Source organism: Poecilia reticulata, chromosome 2, assembly GCF_904066995.2.
Source record: "Poecilia reticulata chromosome 2, P_reticulata-male-v2, whole genome shotgun sequence".
Lineage (NCBI taxonomy): Eukaryota > Metazoa > Chordata > Actinopteri > Cyprinodontiformes > Poeciliidae > Poecilia > Poecilia reticulata.
In genome coordinates, this window is record NC_088831.1 from 10,588,524 (window position 1) to 10,607,377 (window position 18,854).

The 18,854-nt window shown below is 40.5% G+C and overlaps 2 protein-coding genes across 5 annotated transcripts in view; one reads left to right on the forward strand and one right to left on the reverse strand.

Moving 5' to 3' along the window:
• Positions 1–13,053, forward strand: part of LOC103476378 (rho GTPase-activating protein 20) — a 19,605-nt gene extending 6,552 nt beyond the window's left edge. For 2 of the 3 annotated variants that reach the window (XM_008428688.3, XM_008428679.3), the window contains 15 exons: positions 4–89; positions 2,636–2,809; positions 2,886–3,035; positions 4,188–4,229; positions 4,336–4,420; positions 4,500–4,577; positions 4,699–4,765; positions 5,512–5,709; positions 5,790–5,962; positions 6,628–6,792; positions 7,091–7,203; positions 7,271–7,463; positions 7,724–7,838; positions 9,292–9,842; positions 10,916–13,053. In XM_008428688.3, coding sequence (XP_008426910.2) covers positions 4–89; positions 2,636–2,809; positions 2,886–3,035; positions 4,188–4,229; positions 4,336–4,420; positions 4,500–4,577; positions 4,699–4,765; positions 5,512–5,709; positions 5,790–5,962; positions 6,628–6,792; positions 7,091–7,203; positions 7,271–7,463; positions 7,724–7,838; positions 9,292–9,842; positions 10,916–11,575 — 2,850 coding nt within the window. In that variant the 3' untranslated portion in view covers positions 11,576–13,053. Of the gene's footprint in view, positions 1–3; positions 90–933; positions 1,086–2,635; positions 2,810–2,885; positions 3,036–4,187; positions 4,230–4,335; positions 4,421–4,499; positions 4,578–4,698; positions 4,766–5,511; positions 5,710–5,789; positions 5,963–6,627; positions 6,793–7,090; positions 7,204–7,270; positions 7,464–7,723; positions 7,839–9,291; positions 9,843–10,915 lie in introns of those variants that run through there. The other variant, XM_017302417.2, reaches the window with a different exon arrangement.
• LOC103476398 (adrenodoxin, mitochondrial) lies at positions 12,136–18,384 on the reverse strand. 2 transcript variants are annotated; one of them, XM_008428718.3, is made up of 4 exons: positions 17,846–18,384; positions 13,936–14,060; positions 13,722–13,851; positions 12,136–12,667 (listed from the first exon to the last, which is right to left on the reverse strand). In XM_008428718.3, exons 1-4 carry the CDS (start codon positions 17,977–17,979, stop codon positions 12,559–12,561), a joined length of 498 nt encoding a protein of 165 aa, XP_008426940.1. In that variant the 5' UTR covers positions 17,980–18,384; the 3' UTR covers positions 12,136–12,558. The 2 variants fall into 2 exon arrangements, with proteins under 2 accessions (XP_008426940.1, XP_008426947.1); XM_008428725.2 differs by lacking the exon at positions 17,846–18,384 and adding an exon at positions 15,810–15,889.
• Between the last annotated feature and the right edge of the window lie 470 nt (positions 18,385–18,854).

Genomic DNA, 18,854 nt, shown 5'->3' on the forward strand with positions numbered 1-18,854 from the left:
TAGCGGACAAAGTTTCAGAGTTACCGGCGTCAGTCCGCCCCGTCGCTGGTCATCACCAAGGCTCTCACCAGGTCCAAAACTCTGTCCAGGTACCGTCAAAGTTACCATTTCTGTCGTTTGGTTCACTTAGGCTACGTTCACACTGCAGCTTGAAGTGACTCAATTCTGATATTTTGTCAAATCGGATTATTTTGCCGTGGTCGTTCACACTTCCAACATATGTGACCTGTATGTGCTCTCCGGAGTGAGCGGGTGTTCTGTTAGATCAGCATACGCTGTCGGAATAGCAAACATGCAGGGAGTACGCATGCGCATTAAGATGAGCGCAAAATTTAGAGGAGCTGTCAGTTCAGCATATTCCACAAGATACGACAAAATTAAGCCAATAAATTATTTTCAGTGATAACTAGATGGACATATACGCACTGTCATGGTTTCAAAGTGTTTTTAAAGCAGGGTCTAGCTTTAGCTACAGTCAACGACAAGCCAAGCCCCGTATGAAACTCGCCTCCCTGTTCTTTGAGGAAGGTCTGACAAGCTAACAGCTAAATCGGGATGTCATACAGCTGTTAATACAGTATATGACGATTTAACTTCTACGTCATTATGTTATGTTGCTGATTAAATAAAAGCATGTGGTATTGTCAGTGGCGCAACTACACATTATTCAGGTGGATGCGAAAGCATAAATCGGCGCCCCTCCCGCCCAGGCGACGATACGTGAAGGGTAAAACTCGCTACATTTACCTCGTTATGTGCGCGAGGTGAAGTGTATGGGAAAACGTCATCGGCGCGCCGCCCCCTCCAGACGGGGTTTTGGCGCCCCCTCTGGTGCTGCGCCCCTATGCGTTGCATACCCTGCATACCCACTTTTTGCGCCACTGGGTATTGTATTGCCATTGTCTGACAGATAACGCAGTCAGTTTGTGCTACGCGTATGACGTTCTGACGGCGTAAGCTGATCTCATAAAACGGCAAACGAACTGACAGTCTTGCACATGCGCAGTAGAGTGCGCGATGACGTCACACATAGAGCGCGTGCTCAGTGTTTTGCCAACCGGCTTAAAGAAGTGCCCAGTGTTAGCGTAAGTAAACGTAGATGCTAGTGGTGGAGCATATGATTTTAAAGTTGTTCTCCGATCAGAGCCATCATATCAACATCTTAATCCTCGTTATCGTCCGCCATTGTTGTTGTTTTTCTTCCCGCTTGCGTGTATCAGACGCGCGATAGTGATATTTGTCGAGTATAAATGACGTTCAGGTAGGAAGAATGCGACCTGGCCGTACAGACTCGGGTCATATTAGAAAAGATGTCCAAGTGGATTGGGTCGCATTCGAAAAAAGTCCGACCTGTGTTCAGACCGTCATGAAAAGCTCAGATACAGGTCGCATTAAGAGGAAAAAAAAAATGGAATTGGGTCACTTCCGGCTGCAGTGTGAACGCAGCTGTAGCGTATTTGGAGGAATAAATTGCTTTCCTCTAGTAAAGGCTGCCTGCAGATGTGAACTGATGTAATACGTCTTCGCTCTGATTAACACACACGTGCGGAGTTTGAAATGACTGTCACACCTTTGAGTAAAGTGTTTAGATCCACTCTAATTGATAATCCTGCTGTTGACAAACTTATCCAAGGATCAGGCGCCTATTAATAGAGAGCAGCTTTGGACATACGGAGTGTGAAAGTGAAGAATAAGTAACCTAATTAAAATGCTCCTGCAGGAGGAGGGACACACTGCTGAACTAAAAAATCAGTTCAGCAGGTTTAAAAATCGTCAATGAAACTCAAATTATATCCTAATTTATTATGTGAATGAATTGAATATTAATAATAATCCTTCAAACTAATTCCTTAAACCCTATTACATATTTTTACCTTCAGCCAAAGTGCTACACTAGACAATTCAGTTTATAGGTAAGGCATCAGCGTTTTTTGGACAAATAAGACCAAAGTGGATGGTTACCCATAATGCACAGCAGCAAACCTTGTATTATAACATCTTGGCAAGTGTGAAGCACGTGAGTGGAGCAGTAAGCAAAGTATTTTAGACTCCAATTCACATCGCTGTTGATTAATCATAGGGTGTACTTAGTTTTGAACACATTGCTTTTCCATTTTGGCTTTGTAGATTTGATTCAGTTTCAAATAATTTAAGAACCTATGAAAGACCACAGTTATTTTCTGTTGTCGGATCAGTCAGTGACTGCAGTATTGATTTTAAAGAGCTGATCAGAGGAGGGATTTATATGAGAAACTGAAGCAGCAGGAAGTAGGGATGCAACGATTTATCGGTGCCGATTTTCTTCTTTTTGGGAGATCGTTATCGGCTGATACTCACACATGAAGATAAGAATGTACCTCAGCAAAGGTCTTGAAATCAACCACCTTCCTCTTTTGCTTTCTAGTGAGAGGTTTGACCTCTAGCCCCGCCCACCAGGTCACGTCTGCACATTGTTACCAACTCAGTGACTATCTGGTTGTATTTAGCAAAATGTCAGACAAAAAAAGTTTTTGGGCAAAATCAGAATCAGCAGGTCAGGTTAAAGATCGATGATTGGCCAACAGTTCACCTCCAGCAGGAAGAACTCACTTTCGCCACAGTTCATGAAGGGACTTCCTGTTTGTTCTCATTCCAGAGAGAGCGTCTCGGTCCCCGTGTGTCCAGAAACCTGTTCGCTGGTCCAGTCCATCCTGACCAGCTCCGAAAGGTTCTTCCTTCTCTACGGACACGCTCAGCTGAAGACGGGCATGCAGACCCAGGACCGGCACCTCTTCCTCTTCAGCGACGTTCTGGTGATCGCCAAAGCCAAGTAAGCACCATTAGCTAGTGTGCCTTTTGATGTGTTTTGTGGCATCGATCAGCATGTGTGATATCTGCATCTCCAGGTCAGCCAACAACTTCAAGCAGAAAGTCCAGGTGCGCGTGTGTGAGACGTGGACGGCGGGCTGTATGGACGAGGTGTGCGAGGGAAGCACGAACCCGGAGCGGAGCTTCGTCATGGGCTGGCCCACCTGGAACTGCGTGGCTCTGTTTAGGTAGCACACATTTACAGCGAAAACCAAAAAACCAAACGTTTATGGTGTCAACACGGATACCGTAGACAATGACAAACAGAGGAGCTCATCAGAATTTGGGCCAGAGCTGCACAGGTCAGAGGAGTCTGTGTTTACGTTTCAACAGAAGAAATATGCTGGCGATGCTGCAAAGCGCACCTTAAATGTCGATGAAACACAGAGCAGACAGGATGAAGAATGAACACATTGCAGCCTATTAAACTACAAATAACCTAGCTGGGAAGAGAACCGCCTGTTCTGATGACAGAACAGAACCGGACTGCTGTCCAGAACGGTCCATAAAGTTCCTGTTAGGGTTACAAACGCCTCACAACAGCCCTCAAAATCAGCCATGCTTTGGCATCATGTTTCTGTTCTTTATGTCACAATTTTTCTTCTGTGGATGAGGCCCTAATCTTCACTACGGAAGAGAATTAGGGCCAAAATTGTGGCTTTTTTCCATAGATTTCTAATGTGATCTCAATCTATGTCAAAGTTCAAATAAATGTTATGTGTAAATTATGCTGCACTTGATCCAGACTGTCCCAAAAGATTTTTGTAGTTTTAAGACTAGATTTATCTGATGATGATTAAACAATTTAAACAATTTTACTTCTAAGAAAAAAGTCTGAATTGTGGCTCTAACTCTCTTCTGTAGGAAGGTGAACAGCATCACGATGAGAAAATGTTTACATGATGGAAAAAGAGCAAAGTTTTTACATTTCTTTAAGTGCAATGACAGACTCTTCTTCTGTATGAACATTTCTCTTCATGGGGAATTAAATGTTTCACGTTTTATTCTTTATTTTTCTGTTCAGAAATGGAAGAAATTCATGTTTTGTTACATTTTATAAATCTGAGAAAAATCTAAATTTTCTGTTTATTCAGCTGACAATTTCTTAAAATTCAGCATATTATGAAAAATATAGCCTTTGATGTTATTTTCTCTTTTCCCTTTATGATAAGAGAAAATCCAATTTATACTGACTCGTTAATCGAGGACTAACATTCCTAGTTAATGTGGTTCTTAATTATCACCTGAATGTCAAGTTTATTTTGAGCTCTTTGTAATTTTCAACAGGGTTTGTTAATATTTGTGTTTAAGCTGTTAATGCTCTTCATGCTTCCTACTAGCTCAGCTGAACAGAAGGAGAGATGGCTTTCCCTCCTCAAGAGGTGAAATACTTTTACTGAGCATTGATTGATCTTTTATAAATCAACAGATTTGATCAGGTTTTTAATAGATAAACCAACATGAAATTATAATTTTTTGCCTCTGCAGTCGGATAAAAGAAGAGAAAGAGAAGGAGGAGCCGAAGACGATTCCTCTGAGAGTTTACGGGAAGGGGCTGAACACTTTTGCCGTTGTGAGTTTGAACGTAACGCCTCAACGATCCTCTGTCTCAGTACGCTGATCCTCTCCTGACCTCTGACCCCTCTGATCAGACCAAGACACTTCCTGTCAGCAACTGGGACTCGGCCAATGAGGTGATCCGCCTGGCACTGCAGCAGTTCGGCATCATAGTGAGTAAAGTTAGAGATGCGGGTCAGTCCAAACATTCTGTCTGTCTGGATGCAGACAGACAGAATGCATTTTTTTTGTTGTTGGACCTGAAACCTCTCACCATTTATGTGTCGCTGTCAGGGAAACGTCAAAGACTTCCAGCTGTGGGTCGTCTCCAAGAGGGACAACACACCGTACCCTCTGATTGGTGAGCTACACGCTCATTAAGATCCTTTACCCTTTAAACCTGAAACAGATTTCAGGTTTCAATAACTCCAATATAAATCATTTTTAAAGCCACCTTAAAACATAACAGAAAATAATATATTTTATAGAGTTGTAGAGCTAAATTAAGCCAATGGTGGAGACGAATGTCGTCCAGATAACTGCTGATAATTTACAACTGGCAAATATGGATGCAAAAATCTGGCTAGCTCGCTAGCGATGGCTGTATTAGCAGATAGTTAGCAGCATCATCGAGTCAGAACGTAGTGAAGTCTTCGTGCGACTCAAACTGTTTCCTGACAGAAACGTTAAGCAAGATTCAATAAAATTAAAGAACTGTGATTAGCATATTTAAGGCTGTCACAAATTAGTTACACTGCAAAAACATAAAATCTTACGGAGTAATTTTTTTCTAGTTTCTTGTGCAAATTTCTTAGTACACCTGAAATAAAACAAAACTAACATATAGATAACCTTTCACCAAGATATAGGAGTGTGTTTTAAGTAAATTGTTTTACAATTGATGATAAAGTGTGAATTATTTCACTTATAACATGGTAAAAATATCTTGAGTAATTTTTCATCAATACTAAGGATGTAGAGTTAAAATAAGCTTCTATAATTTTGTGAAATGTTACTTGTAAGTTAGTCTTATTTCAAGTGTACTAAGAAATTTGCACTAAGTTTGGTAAGATTCAATTTTGCAGTGTAGTTTTGTCGTCTCCTCAGGTCATGAGTTTCCCTTCAGCATCCAGATGAGTCACGTGAAAAGCTCAGAGGTTCAGGGAGGAGGCGGCCGGGACGCTGCGGCGCCCCCTGCTGACCGACAGATGGCCATGCAGATGGAGCAGATGCAGGTGTACAAGCAGTGTCAGTTCATCCTGAAGCCCCGCCCTGCAGAACCCCCTCAGCACCACCCACCCACAGGTACGCCGTGTTTCTCTGCTTCCTGCCGGCGTTTTGTAGAAACCAGAACAATGTTGAGGATTCTCTCTGGAACGTTGCAGATTTCTCCCAGAAGTCGTTCAAAAGGCGCCGTTCGCTCGTGGGTTGGGCCTTCTGGAGAGGATCGGCGTCTCACCTCAACGAGCCGGCGCCGGCCGGAGACGCTCCGGGCCGCCTGTTCGGCCGGCCGCTCAGCTCCGTCTGTGTGGACGACGCTCTGCCCAAGCCGGTCATGGTGAGCGGAGGCCAACGCACACACACACACACACACAGTGGAAAACACCTAAGATAGCACTGAAGAATGTTTAGACATCCAACCTTTAAGTTGATCTAATTTTATTCACTAATAGGACCAAAGTTGTTTCACACATTCATCACATTGAGTAGTGGGTGACTGGAGGCTTTTTTCCTCTTCAATTCACTCAGAATATTATATTTAGTGAAACATTTCTTTGTATTTTGTTATAAAATGTCAAATTAATCTTGTTAATGTTTTGCTTTATTTCTCACATTGAACATTGGCCGACGTCTCTTCTTATACTCATTCAGGTGCTGGTCATAAAATTAGAATATTAAGGAAAGGTTGATTTCTGTCAGTAATTCCAATTAATCATTACACATATTTCAAATATTTATTTATTGTAAGGTTAATTTGAATGAAAACCCCAAGTATAACCAAGAGAACTAGACTGAGACCATTTAAATAAAGATGTTTACTAATTAATTAGTTAATTAGCTTATTAAATTCATAAAATGTATATTTTTGTTAGACTTCATAGTGAATAATTTTATTTAATTTGAAATATTTGATGTTGCAAACCTCTATTTGCAACATATTTGTTGTTGTAAATCAGATTTTTATGAACAATAATCAAAGTTGTGGCTGTTTTTCCCCGTCAGGACATGCTGGTGTTCCTGTACCACGAGGGCTGCTGGACCCGCGGAATATTCCGCAGGTCAGCCGGGGCGCGGGCCGTCAGAGAGCTCCGGGAGTCTCTGGACGGCGGAGACTCTGAGCTTCCTCTCACCAAGGAGCACGTCTTCATCATCGCTGGAGTCTTCAAGGTACAGAAATACTCACAACTCTTTCACTAACAACAACAAACCTGGATTTGTTAGATAGAAATTATAGGAGGTAGATTTGTGTCGTATCTCAATTGTTTTTAAACACAATCCTTATGTGAGCTAGCAGTAGCATCACGCTTTGCGCGCATTTCAAGGGAAATAAATGGTTGTTTACATGCAGTACCTTGCGGACCACTATGGGGCGACTATGGACCAAAGTTAGAGAAAGACTGATCTGGTGTGTGCATGGGGGAAACTAAACTAGTCGTCATTCCTCTGAGTAATACTTGTTTTTCAGGAATTCCTGCGCAGAATCCCAGGCAGCTTATTGGGCTGTGAAGTCTATGAGGAATGGATGGATGTGTTGGAGGAAGAGGATGATGAGGAAGAACAGGTCCAAGACGTGAAGAGGTAACTGCTCCTCCATGTTTGAACTGAGACTCAAACTCAGTGTGACGGTTTTATCTGCTCTCTGCAGGATGATTGGTCGGCTGGCTAAGGAGAACGCGCTGCTGCTGCGCCACCTGCTGGCTGTGCTGCACGCCGTCCAGACCAACGCTCAGGAGAACCAGATGACGTCCTTCAATCTGTCCGTGTGCATCGCCCCCAGTTTGCTGTGGCCCCCCGGAGCGCCCTGCAGTCCGGAGGTGGAGGGACGAGGAACTAAAAAGGTGAGATCTGGATTTTACATGAGAATTTGGACTAACAATGCAGCTAGTTTGGTTTGTGGAGCTGTAATCTGGAGAAACTTTGAGTTTTCTAGACCACAGCAGGCTTTCAAAGAGGCTGAAAGGTTTAAATTTAGAAGTTTGACTTTTTCAAATGTAGGTTAAGCCCAGAAACAAAGTATTAATCTTCTTAAAAATGACAGAAATGCCTTTCATTCATTGTTGGTTTCAAAGTTTTTATTTTCTCTCCTCCTGTGCTGCAGGTGTGTGAGCTGGTCAGGTTCATGATCGATCACTGTGAGCAGATCCTGGGGGAGGAGCCGTCCGCCATATTCGGGGATTTGCCACGGAGACGCAGCAGCGAGGAGAGTGCCTCAGGTAGAAACATTTTAAATAAATGATGTAAGCTGAAAGTGTGATTCGTAGTTAGCTAACCGTGTTTAGAAATAATGGCTTAAAACTGGGTCAATAAATGGAAAACAACTTATATGATCAGAGGAAGCAAAGTGTTAAGTTTATGAGTGATTTGATTCTTTTGAACTGCTTTTGTTCAAAAGACTCAAATCACTTATGAGCATCTAAACCTGTCAAATTTGTTACAAATCATTGTCAACTTATTTTTTTAAGGTTCTCTTCAGCTGTCTGACCGTCTTAAGAGACAAACAGGCGTCTGGTGAGCAGCTTGGTTGGTGCAGCCAGTAAAGTGCTGCGCTTTGAATCCGGTGATTCTGGGTTCAAACCTGTTTTTTTGCAAAAATCCGAGAAAATGAAAAATCTGTAGTATCAGCAAAAAACTCTGAAATCAGTGCATTCATGGAGTAAAAATAGATTGATAAAAAAAACATAGTTAAGCAGGAATCATGTTTTTCTGAATATATAGCCTTAATTTTGATTGATTATGATGAACCTTGTTTTTTAACCTAAAAATCCCAAAGTATGAATTAAAGACCAGGATTCGAACCCACATCTTTAGGACCTGATGACATAACCTGTGGACCACAGGACTTTTCACACTTTAGATGTTTCTCGTGGCGCATTTATCTTTTCTGCTCTCAATGGTGACTGAAAGTTGCTGACAAAATAGACATTGCTTCCATGCACCGATTTCAAAGTTTTTTGCTGATAATGCAAATTTTTCATTTTCTTGGGGGGTTTTTTGCATAAAAACCGAGAAAATGAAAAATCCTTTCCAGGATTTGAACCCTTGTCCTTCGTGTCTGATGCCATAACATGTAGACCACACGACCTTCTACTCTTAAGCTTGGAGTAGAAGTAGAAACTTTCTTTTCAAAAAAATTTGAGTGCCAAAAGTGGAGCCAGGATGCCTTTCCATTCTAGGTACTTCAGTTGATCTTCTAACATCATGATTCTGAGGTCCAGGTCTTCCTCTCTGTCTCCACCTTGACGTAGCATATTTTTACATTGACTAAGACATTTGCCATAACTGGATTCAAAGCACAGCACATCACTGACTGCACCAGCCCATCTGCTCTACAGGCACCTGTTTGTCTCGTAAGACTGTCAGAAAGCTGAAGAGAAACAAAAAAAGGTTGATAAAGATTTGTAATAAATTGGACAAGTTCTGCTTCAGTACACCTTAGATAATTATATACTTGTTTCACATAATCTAATTAAACCAGTTAGACCAGGTGTGATTGTGCAGGTCATCACACCTGTAGACTGAGAGCCATTAATTAAACTTTGCTATCTACTTGTAGCTACTTATCTGCTTTCAGACTGAAAATGTGTTTTCTCAAATTATGGCAGAAAATTTCTCCCATAAATGTCATGTTTTCTGAGTTATTTACTCCCAACTCTCTTGTGGTTGCAGAGTCCTGGGTTTACCCTCTGACCGATTCGTCCTACGACAGTTTGGAGAACGAGTTGGACGACAGCAGCGGAGGTTCTCCGGGTTTCTGCAGACGGCCTCTTCGACCCAAAGCCCTGCAGAGCAGCCTGGACTCCATCTTGACGTTCAGCGACTACGACCAGGACGCAGAAGCCCCGGCTGCTGAGACGTCGCCCTCCCTGGAAGCTCGTCGCTCCCAGAGGCGGCGCCGCTCCGAGCCCGCTATAGCCTATGCTGCCAGGTTCTGTCCCTACATATCTGCTGGTGAGGAGGAAGAGGAGGAGCTGGGTGAAAGGTCAAGCAGAGGTGGCGACATGACGGATGTAGTCAGTTTGTCCACTTTGTCGTCTCCGGATCCCACCAACTCAAACCTGGCCAAACTGACTCATCCACAGACTGTGTCTTCTAAAGAGGCTCTCCACAAGGGGGCGCTGAAAGGCCGCATGGGCCTCCATCCCAACTCCTGGCTGAAGAAGGACAAGAAGCTTTCGCTGACTCAGCAAGAGAGTTTGGAGGAGGAGGAGAGGCGGGCGGTGAGGAGAAACTGAGCATCAATGTCTTCAGCCTCATTTCCATCAGCACACTTGAACCTCATGATGCGTTTCAGGTGGAGTTACAGATATTTGAGTGCATCATAAAAGTATTGTAAATATGTGGAATGGCTCTTGTGATGCACTCAAATATCCGTGACCCTCTCTAAGGTGGCACGTCACCTGAAACACATCATGAGATTCAGGTGTGTTGATTCAAAGGAAACAAGCCTGACAAACTAAAACTGCCCTAATAAATTCAGTCTGATTTACTAAACTTGACTGTTTGATTTACCACTTAGAAAGCAGAAACACAAGAGAACATGCCAGATGTTTGTTAATCAGAAAATACTACAAAAACATACCTACTAGTCTAAACTCATAACAAACCAACAATGAAAACATCTGAACGTTTACATGACAACCACTTCTACTTAGTTTAACATGGAGATAAGCAGATTTGATTTACAATCTCTGATGCTGCACTTTGCACTGCAAAAACAAAATATAATCAAGGATTTTGATTTTACTTTCAAATGTCACACAAACAACTGGTTCACTTCAAACTACTGAAAAGTTTCCTCCAATTCAAACATAAATTATCCAACAATCATTAATCATCTAAAGACAACAATGCTACCAACTTAGCCGCTCTGTCTAATTCAAATTTCTCAAGACTTGTAACAAATTGGAAATACAAACTACACCAAAACCACTTCTCATTTGCATCAACCTTACTAAACAAAAGCTCCTCAAGTCAAAGAAAATACAAACTTCCATTAAAATTTAACTGAGAACCACCACCAGACGACCATAATGCCACACAAAGCCACATCTACGTTAACCACAGTTTGGTAACAACTCTAAACCCTACAAATGGCATGTTCTCTCGTCTTACCTGCTTTGAAGAATGACTAAGAGAAACTGGCCTCTGTCTCATTTTTTCACCTTAGGAAGACAAAAAACAAACTATTTCAGTCGAATAATTACTCTCTTCTCTACTATGAAAAATAAAAGATGCTTTTATTTGAAACATCCTGAAAGCCTGTGAATAATTAACCTCCATCTGCCTACAGGGTGGAGCAACTAAACCAACCTGCAACAGCCAAGCTAAACCCAAGACGTCCCGCCGAGGCTCAAAGGACGCAGGAGACAAAGGGAACATCCAAAACCCGCAGCAGGACTCGCCCTCCAGCCCGTCCCTGCTCCACCGGACCACCGGCGGCCTTCGCTTTCCCAAACCCGCCAGGCCGCCAGAATCTTCCTTGACGGTTCAGATGGGCAACATGCTCAGCAACCCTGGAGGCAACGTCAATGTAAAGAGGAGCGAAGCTCCGTTCTTCTACAAGCCCAGCAGACCCGCTCTATCCCTGTTCAGACAACCCAAAACTCCAACGGCGGAGGACTGCAGCAGCCGGCTGACTCGGCGCCGAGGTTCAGAACCAGAGCGACGGATCGCCGATCAGGCCTCCGCCTTGACCCGGACCAGGCTGCCCAGCGACCCGGGTCTGAAGCCAACCCATTCAGATCAGCACGACCATTTCTGCCTGTCGCCCTGCGCCACCAAGGCAGTGAGGGACTACTTCTCCTCCCACCCGCTCAGCAATCCTCAGAGCAGCCAGGAGGTGGCGCTGGCGCTGGCAGAGGGCCAACGGGAGTGGCTGAAGAGATGCAGCGACGCCACGGCGGAGCCCGATCTGGAGCAGCTTCTGTTTGCTGAAGAGTCTTACGTTTGAAATTCATTAACAGCATCTACCGTACATTATTCATCTAAATAAACAAAATACCTTTTAGAATTAGTCAAATCATCTTCTGCTAACAAGTAAGACAAGTTTCAGTTCTTAGTTTCGGTTGCTTAGTGCCTTTGAGTTAAAGATTGTGATACCAGTGGGTAGTTTTCCATCTTTATAGATGTCGCCAACTTTAAAAATACCTGCTGTTGCCTTCCTTTATCAATAACTAGACTTATAATTGGACTGAAAAGTAGTTTTACACATTGGACTGATAACTTTAGCAGCAAGGTTTCATTTTTTGCCAAATTACAACTATAAACTTTAAATATTTTAGTTGTCTCATTTAAAACGATTACACTGACGTTAAAAATGTAGAGTTGAATATTTCTACATGAGAGCAACATTATGAAATACTTAAAAAAGATTTTTGCTATGATTACATGTCCAGCTTGTGACGGCCATTTCTCTTTACATGCTCTGTTGCCAATGTTGCAGTTTTAAAACTAAGACCAGTAAAAACGTTAAATTAGCTAAGCTAAAAGGAAAACTGATTCACAAACTGCTTGTTAGAAAGGTGATTTTTTTATTTCAGTTTTTATACATGGTGTGTTCTAGTCCTGTACAGTCTGATAAAATAGATCTATTTAGGACTAATTTAATATTAAGGCAATACATTTTTTTTTTCACAATATTTTATGTTGACTTTGTATTTTCTCCTGCAGATGAGACAAAGTTTGGTTTGAGGAGCATTACTTGGTGATTAAAATTATTACGCCAGATTATAAAACATTCAACTAAGCTAGACAGCAGTTTATAACTCATAAATACAGTTGATTTTATACTAGAGACAACTTTCTGTAAAATCTCTGGTTACAGTTTGCATTTTACTCTAGAAAAACGGTTTTATAAAAACAAAATAAAAACTGGACGGTTCTGCGGTGAGGCTGGTTTCCACCCACCGTTGTGTGTTCGCGTCGCGTCCCGGTCTAAGCCGAGCCGTCTTTGGTTTGCCGGATGTCTGCGACGCTCTCTGGGACTCTGGCCACCAGGCCCTCTAGAGACTTGGTCAGGCAGATCTGGCAACCCAGACGAGATCTGAGGCAGAGCAATAAATACACAATATTCAAATTCAGCTGGTAGAACAGCAGCTTCCACATGTCACCAAACAACAACAACTAGCTTTGGAGCAGGATTTACACCCAGTTCCTGTTTTCTTTGTCCAAAATTTCTCATTTTCTCACAATGGAAAATGTAAAAAAGGTAAAATTATGTTTATTCAGAAACTTTTACTGAAATGTTTCACCCTACTAAACTTGACTAAATATAGGAAACAGTTTAAAAGAATCTGGTTATTATTACTGGAAAGAAAAAACCCAAGAAAAATTTAAATTAGATGCTTTTCTCTTAAAAAATGTACGTTGTCGATTTTGCAAACGTGCAAAATCTACAATGTCTTAGGGCCATAGTACAAAATTTTTTTTTTTAAATTTTGTACAACTGAGAAACTTACTAAACTAAAAAATTTGACATTTTTTCCTACAACATTTGTGAATTCAACTATGAGGTTTTTTTTGGCAGAAATTTACAACTTTTTAATCAAATTTAACTACTTTATTTGCTTGATTTACTAAATTAGACAAAGTCCATTTCAAATCCGCACTTTTCTACTTCTATGGAGTGAATTCTTCTATAATAACTCATATTTAATACAGAGAAACGTCTGTAAAATAGACCAAAAACATCCATAATAAACATTTAAATTTGTGCTTTCAACACCAAATATGGATTTCTGAACTCTTCTTGATTTAAAACATTAATATTGTTGTTTCTAAACTTGTTTGAGGTCTGAAAGCACTGCATCCGTTTTGTGATTTTTCTGCAAATAAAAACAAAATTTTTGCTTTGAATTTCAGAGACATGTCAGTAATTTATAGAAAAAAAGAACAATGTTCATTTTGTTCAAACATAAACCTGTAAAAAGTAAAATCAAAGAAAATGATCATTTTGTTTCTTAATTTCTTCCAGAGCCGACAGTGAAGTTGATCCACTATTTTATCCACAGCAGAAATATAATTGATTTTTGTGTTAAAATGTGTTTTATAAAGTGATGAAATAAAACATTCCCGTTACGTCTCTTGTGCTTCCTTACGTCTCGGTCAGGCCGTAAGCCAAGTCCAGCATGTCCATCTCCTCGTCTGTGACCGGCCCCAGCTTCTTGTACACCTCTTCGTTGAAGATCAGGTGACACGTGGAGCAGGCCAGGGTTCCCTCACACGCTCCTGAAACCCAGAGAGCAGCTCCTTCATCCCGCCGTCTGCTCGCCGCAGTGACATCATCAATATTCATCTGTGGTGTTTTCCTACCAAACCCGTCAAAGTCCAGGTCTTCGTTGATGACGACGTCCAGCAGAGAGTCGCCAGGCGAGGCCTTCACTGTGATCTTCTCCCCGTCCCGGTTGATGAAGTGGACCGTCACCTTGCTGTCCGACCTGAAAATTTCACATAATTATCTAAACACATCATACCAAACAATTTTTTATTTTACTCAAATATTTTCAACAATTTCCTACATTAACTAAGCTGGAGCCAAACAATAAAGTATGGAACTCTGCTGAAGCTTAATTAATAAACAAACCTAATCAGGGTTTATTATGGTGCAAAAACACTAGAAAGACAAAAATGAGACGGAAAAAAAACATGGGAAAACTCCTAAATCTACATTTCTGTTTGTGTGGATACAAACAAATACTAAGGAGACAGCTAACAATTATCATATTTTTTTTAAATAACTTCCACAATCTTTAGATTTTTTTTACACAATATTAGAAATACAATAAAATATGTAAACAAAAAAAATAATTCAATTTGTTTTTAAAGTCAGATAATTTACATTTTATTCCCTAAAATGTGATAATCCTGTACAGTAGCTAAGAGTGCCGTCTACTAATCTGTTTAATTTTTATTTTATTTATTAATAACTGTATAGCAAATGGTCCTTAATATGAGATTTTACATAATTTGAACAAGGTGAAGCGAAAACTGCCATTTGTTTACATTTGTTCTCCATCTTAAATGCAAAATATGTATATTTATTCATACAGTTTAGATTTAATTACTACTCTGTTGTTTTTTCATCAAGTTACCGCTTTTAGCATCTGTATAAGTTAATTAGTCGATTACTAATTAATCTATTATTGAACTAATCGTCAATCGGCTCTAAAACTTCATCAAAACAAACAAATCCTTTAGACACAGACTTGGACAAAGCCTGCATTCACAAGCATGTTGCACCAAACATGCAGTTTCTTCTGCAACCAGCAAAGTGCAGCAAGGAAATTACCCAAATATTATCCTTGAACCATTTTGGACGAAGCTATGAGGTCAAGAAAAAGTAAAAGGACTGAAGCCAACCAAGGAAAACAGCCGGCTTCCATCAAATCACTGCAAAGAGGAGCGCTTCTGAGAAACACCAGCTGAGCAACAAGCCCCAATTAGTATAACTGCATTAAAATAATTAAGCAGAGGATCTGAACGACTGACGTGTGAACAGGACCAGAAACAGGCAGGAGACTCTCCATACAGTTTGTTTCTTTCACATTTGATTGCTGAGAAATTTACATTCTCTCCTCATCAGCATGAATCTTCTCCATTTGGCTGAATTTAGATTTTAGCTAAATGCAAAAAAAATCCAAACATTTTAGCCGACAGCCAGTTTTTGCCATCATTTCAGCTCAATATTTAAATACTCTTCTAAATTGGCAGAGTTCACATTTTCATATTTGTACATCAATACAATAACTTTTCTTTAGTTTAGAAAATTAATCTGCAACAATAGCTCACTTTTTAAGTTAGCCAGCACAAAAATTACACAAAATCTGAACTTGTATTCAATTTAATAAATTACCTTAGAAAAATTAACATGCTTTGCAAAATTATTTTTCTTGACACTTTCCACACACTTCTGCTAGTGTGGGGGAAAATCTGTTGCAGTTTAACCTGGCAGTATGCCGTTAAGACAAAACACAGGGCAAAGCTGATCCGGCGGCCTGCCTGTCAGACACTGAGAAGAGCAAATTAACCTGCGAACGTGCACTACGCTACCGAGATCTGCTTAGCGAAACAGGCTCTTTTTAACGTAAAAAACTGTTTATAAATGACATTATGCCTCTTTCTCCAAAATCCGCACAGTTTGACTACATTTTAAGCGAACATTTCTGAGATTTTAGTTGACCACTAACCTGTAAAAATAAAGAAAAAGAGCAGCGGCAATGAACACATCGTGTAGCATTTGTCGTCTATTTTGCGTCTGACGTAAAGACGCAATATGGACTTTTTTTTTTTTTTTTTTACGCAATATGGACTTTCACAAAGGTTCCGTAGGAGTAATGATGGCATTCATCGTTTTTTTTTCCTCCGAGCATTTAAAATAAGGTGTAAAATCTATCAGAAATAATAGACAATTACGACAATTTTGCTACTCAAAAAAGTGGTCACACAATTATTTTACAATTTTTATATTACAATTATGTCGATGTGCGTCTGTCCCTATCAAATAAACTTAATAATAATAATAATAATAATAATAATAATAATAATAATAAATCCCTACAATAGTTCAAATGCAGACTTAGTTTGGATATTTTGGACGAATTTAAACTTGTGCATTTATTTGTTGCTTTAATATTTTTGATATTGTTTCATAATTTAAGTTTAGAAAAACAAGGTTTTAACGGTAGCATCCTAGAGACTATTTTCTCCTCCTATCCTTTTAGTAAAGTGAATTTAAAATCCGTTAAGTGATCCCATTTGTGAACGAGTGATGCCCTCAGATGCCTCTGCACCTTTAAACTCGATGACTTGCTCCAAGTCTCAAGACCAGGGAGAACCCCGACTAATCGGCTTAAAAACAGAAACCCTGGTCATAAGTCTGCAGCCAGCTTTGCCCTGCACTGCGTGACCTTTACGGGCCAAACATGTGCAACTGAGTGAAATGTTCAACTTTGGACAGCAGAATGGATTCCTTGACATGTTATCCGCAGGATGGTCACAACTGGACATTCTGATCTGACGTGTGTCAGTGCGGCCTGCTGGGGAAAGCCAAACCTTCACCCTGAGCGCCTTCTCGCCTCTCGTTATACAATTAAACTCGCTGTTTGTCCCTGAGGAGTTCAGCTGTGGACACAGCCTTCACATGAGCGCAAACCTGGATCAGTGCAGCCTTGTGGCAGACGGAGGCTTTCTGATGACACCTCCAATCAACTAAAATCCAAACTATTTGCTGTTTCAGTGTGTAGACTCAGCATCTTCACTTATCAACTAAAACTGTTTTTAGAGTCCATTTTTTCCTGCACTGCAGGTTTCAGGACGCCATTTTGGATTTCCACTAAAGTGCCATTTTATTTTTACAACTTTTTCTTGATACTTTAAAAGATTACAAGTTAAATTTACCAGCAGGTTTTTAATCTTGTTGCGCTGAAACGATTAATCGTTTGTTGAAACAATCGTCAACTAATTTACTTATTGATTAATTGCATATGGACTCAAAAAAGGTAATTTTCTGAAAGACCAACATACTCCAGGGCAGAAATAAAGCCAAAATTGAAAAAATACATATAGCATTTAAGATAAAGGAAAGAAACAGTTTACCTTTTGCTATCCAATTTGAATGTATTTTTTTTAACTGCAGATGCATCTTTAGTTACAAATTTTTGTTACAAGCATTTTTGTTTTATCATTATAAAAAGGAATTGATTTGTCTATTTGCATGTTTTAATGTATTTCACATATTGTATTAAAAAGGCTTAAGGTGGCTAGAAGAAAAATCTAACTTTACTTCATTCCCAACAAACTGCTGCCGACATGAGACACAGTAGCGGCAGGATCATCCTGTGGGTCTTCACCGTGAAAATTTGAGGAATTTGTCTGGAATGCTGTTGGAAACTTTTGGTGGTTTTGAAAAGGCGACTTTTTCAAACTTTACACGCCTAAAAAAACACCAGTCAAGCTCTGACAAGTCTTCATAAGTGCCCTACCTGACGTCACACACACATTAAATGTTTCATACGAAACCAGCAGAGTTTTGTAACATAATTCACTCAATGTTTTGTATTCAAATTAAGCTGAATCAAACAGCAACTTCATCCACACCTTACAATAGAGATTAATGAGTCTACAGCAAAGATACAGGAACATCTCCTCCGTTTTTCTGATAACAAATGTCACTCTAAACGGCTCACGTCGTTCCCGTTAGTCAATAATTACGTGAATAACTCACCTGAGTGGCTGTGTTCCAATGGTGAAGCTCCGCTCCGCCGGCTGCCAGGCTCCCCGCGGCACCGCCGAGCTCCTCCGCGAATATTCCCGTAAACTAACCTGAGCGAGCCGCCTCGCCGCCGTGACTAAAGCCATTGGAAAAGAAGACAGGAGGCTATAAAATAAAGTGTTAAATATGCGAGTAGCGGCAGGTTCAGAGTCTGCTGTCCGGCGACCGACTACCAAATGAGACCTCAAACTTTGGTGTGGACAGAAGCTAGGCTAGCAGCCGGGCTAGCTTGTTTTAGCAGCGAGAAGTCACTCTGTCACTGTCGTCTTCATTGCGTAACATGTAACATATGGCCGCTGCTGGCTGTATCTGGCTCAAAATCAGTTAGCTGATTAACTTGCCACCCAACAATGCCTGGGTTAGCGGTAAGCAGACGCTATCTACTACAATCACACAGTGCTCTGGGTTAGCAGTCAATTTTCATTTGCTAAAGGTTTCCGTAGCTAGTTCCCCTTCAAAAAACAACAGAGAAATAGTACCGGCCGTCACCATCGCTGCCATATTGTGACGGGCACTATTTTTAAAAACGCCTTGGAATTGCGGTTCTTGCATGTGGGGTTGTAGTTGATTTGCAATAAATTATATAATGAAGTTGTAATTTGTCGGTGACTAACACCAAAGTCTTAATATTTATCCATCGCCTCTTTACTAACTCATTTGCCTATTATTTGGTCATTATCCAAATTTATGCCAAAACTTCCACCGGTTATTTTATTATTTATTATTGTCACATTATATTCACATTTTTCTGTCACCCTAGCAGTCTGTTTGAAAATACACCCACATTAAATTCACAATCATTTGGCAGGACCGGATCGCTAAAAATGATAGAACAAAAGCAATTCCCTTTAAATGTACTATATAAGTATTTTTGCTTTCCAAAGTTATAGCAGGAGATATTTGGCATGGTTTTGCTATAATTTGTTGAATACGGAGCAAAATTTTATTGAATACAGTACAG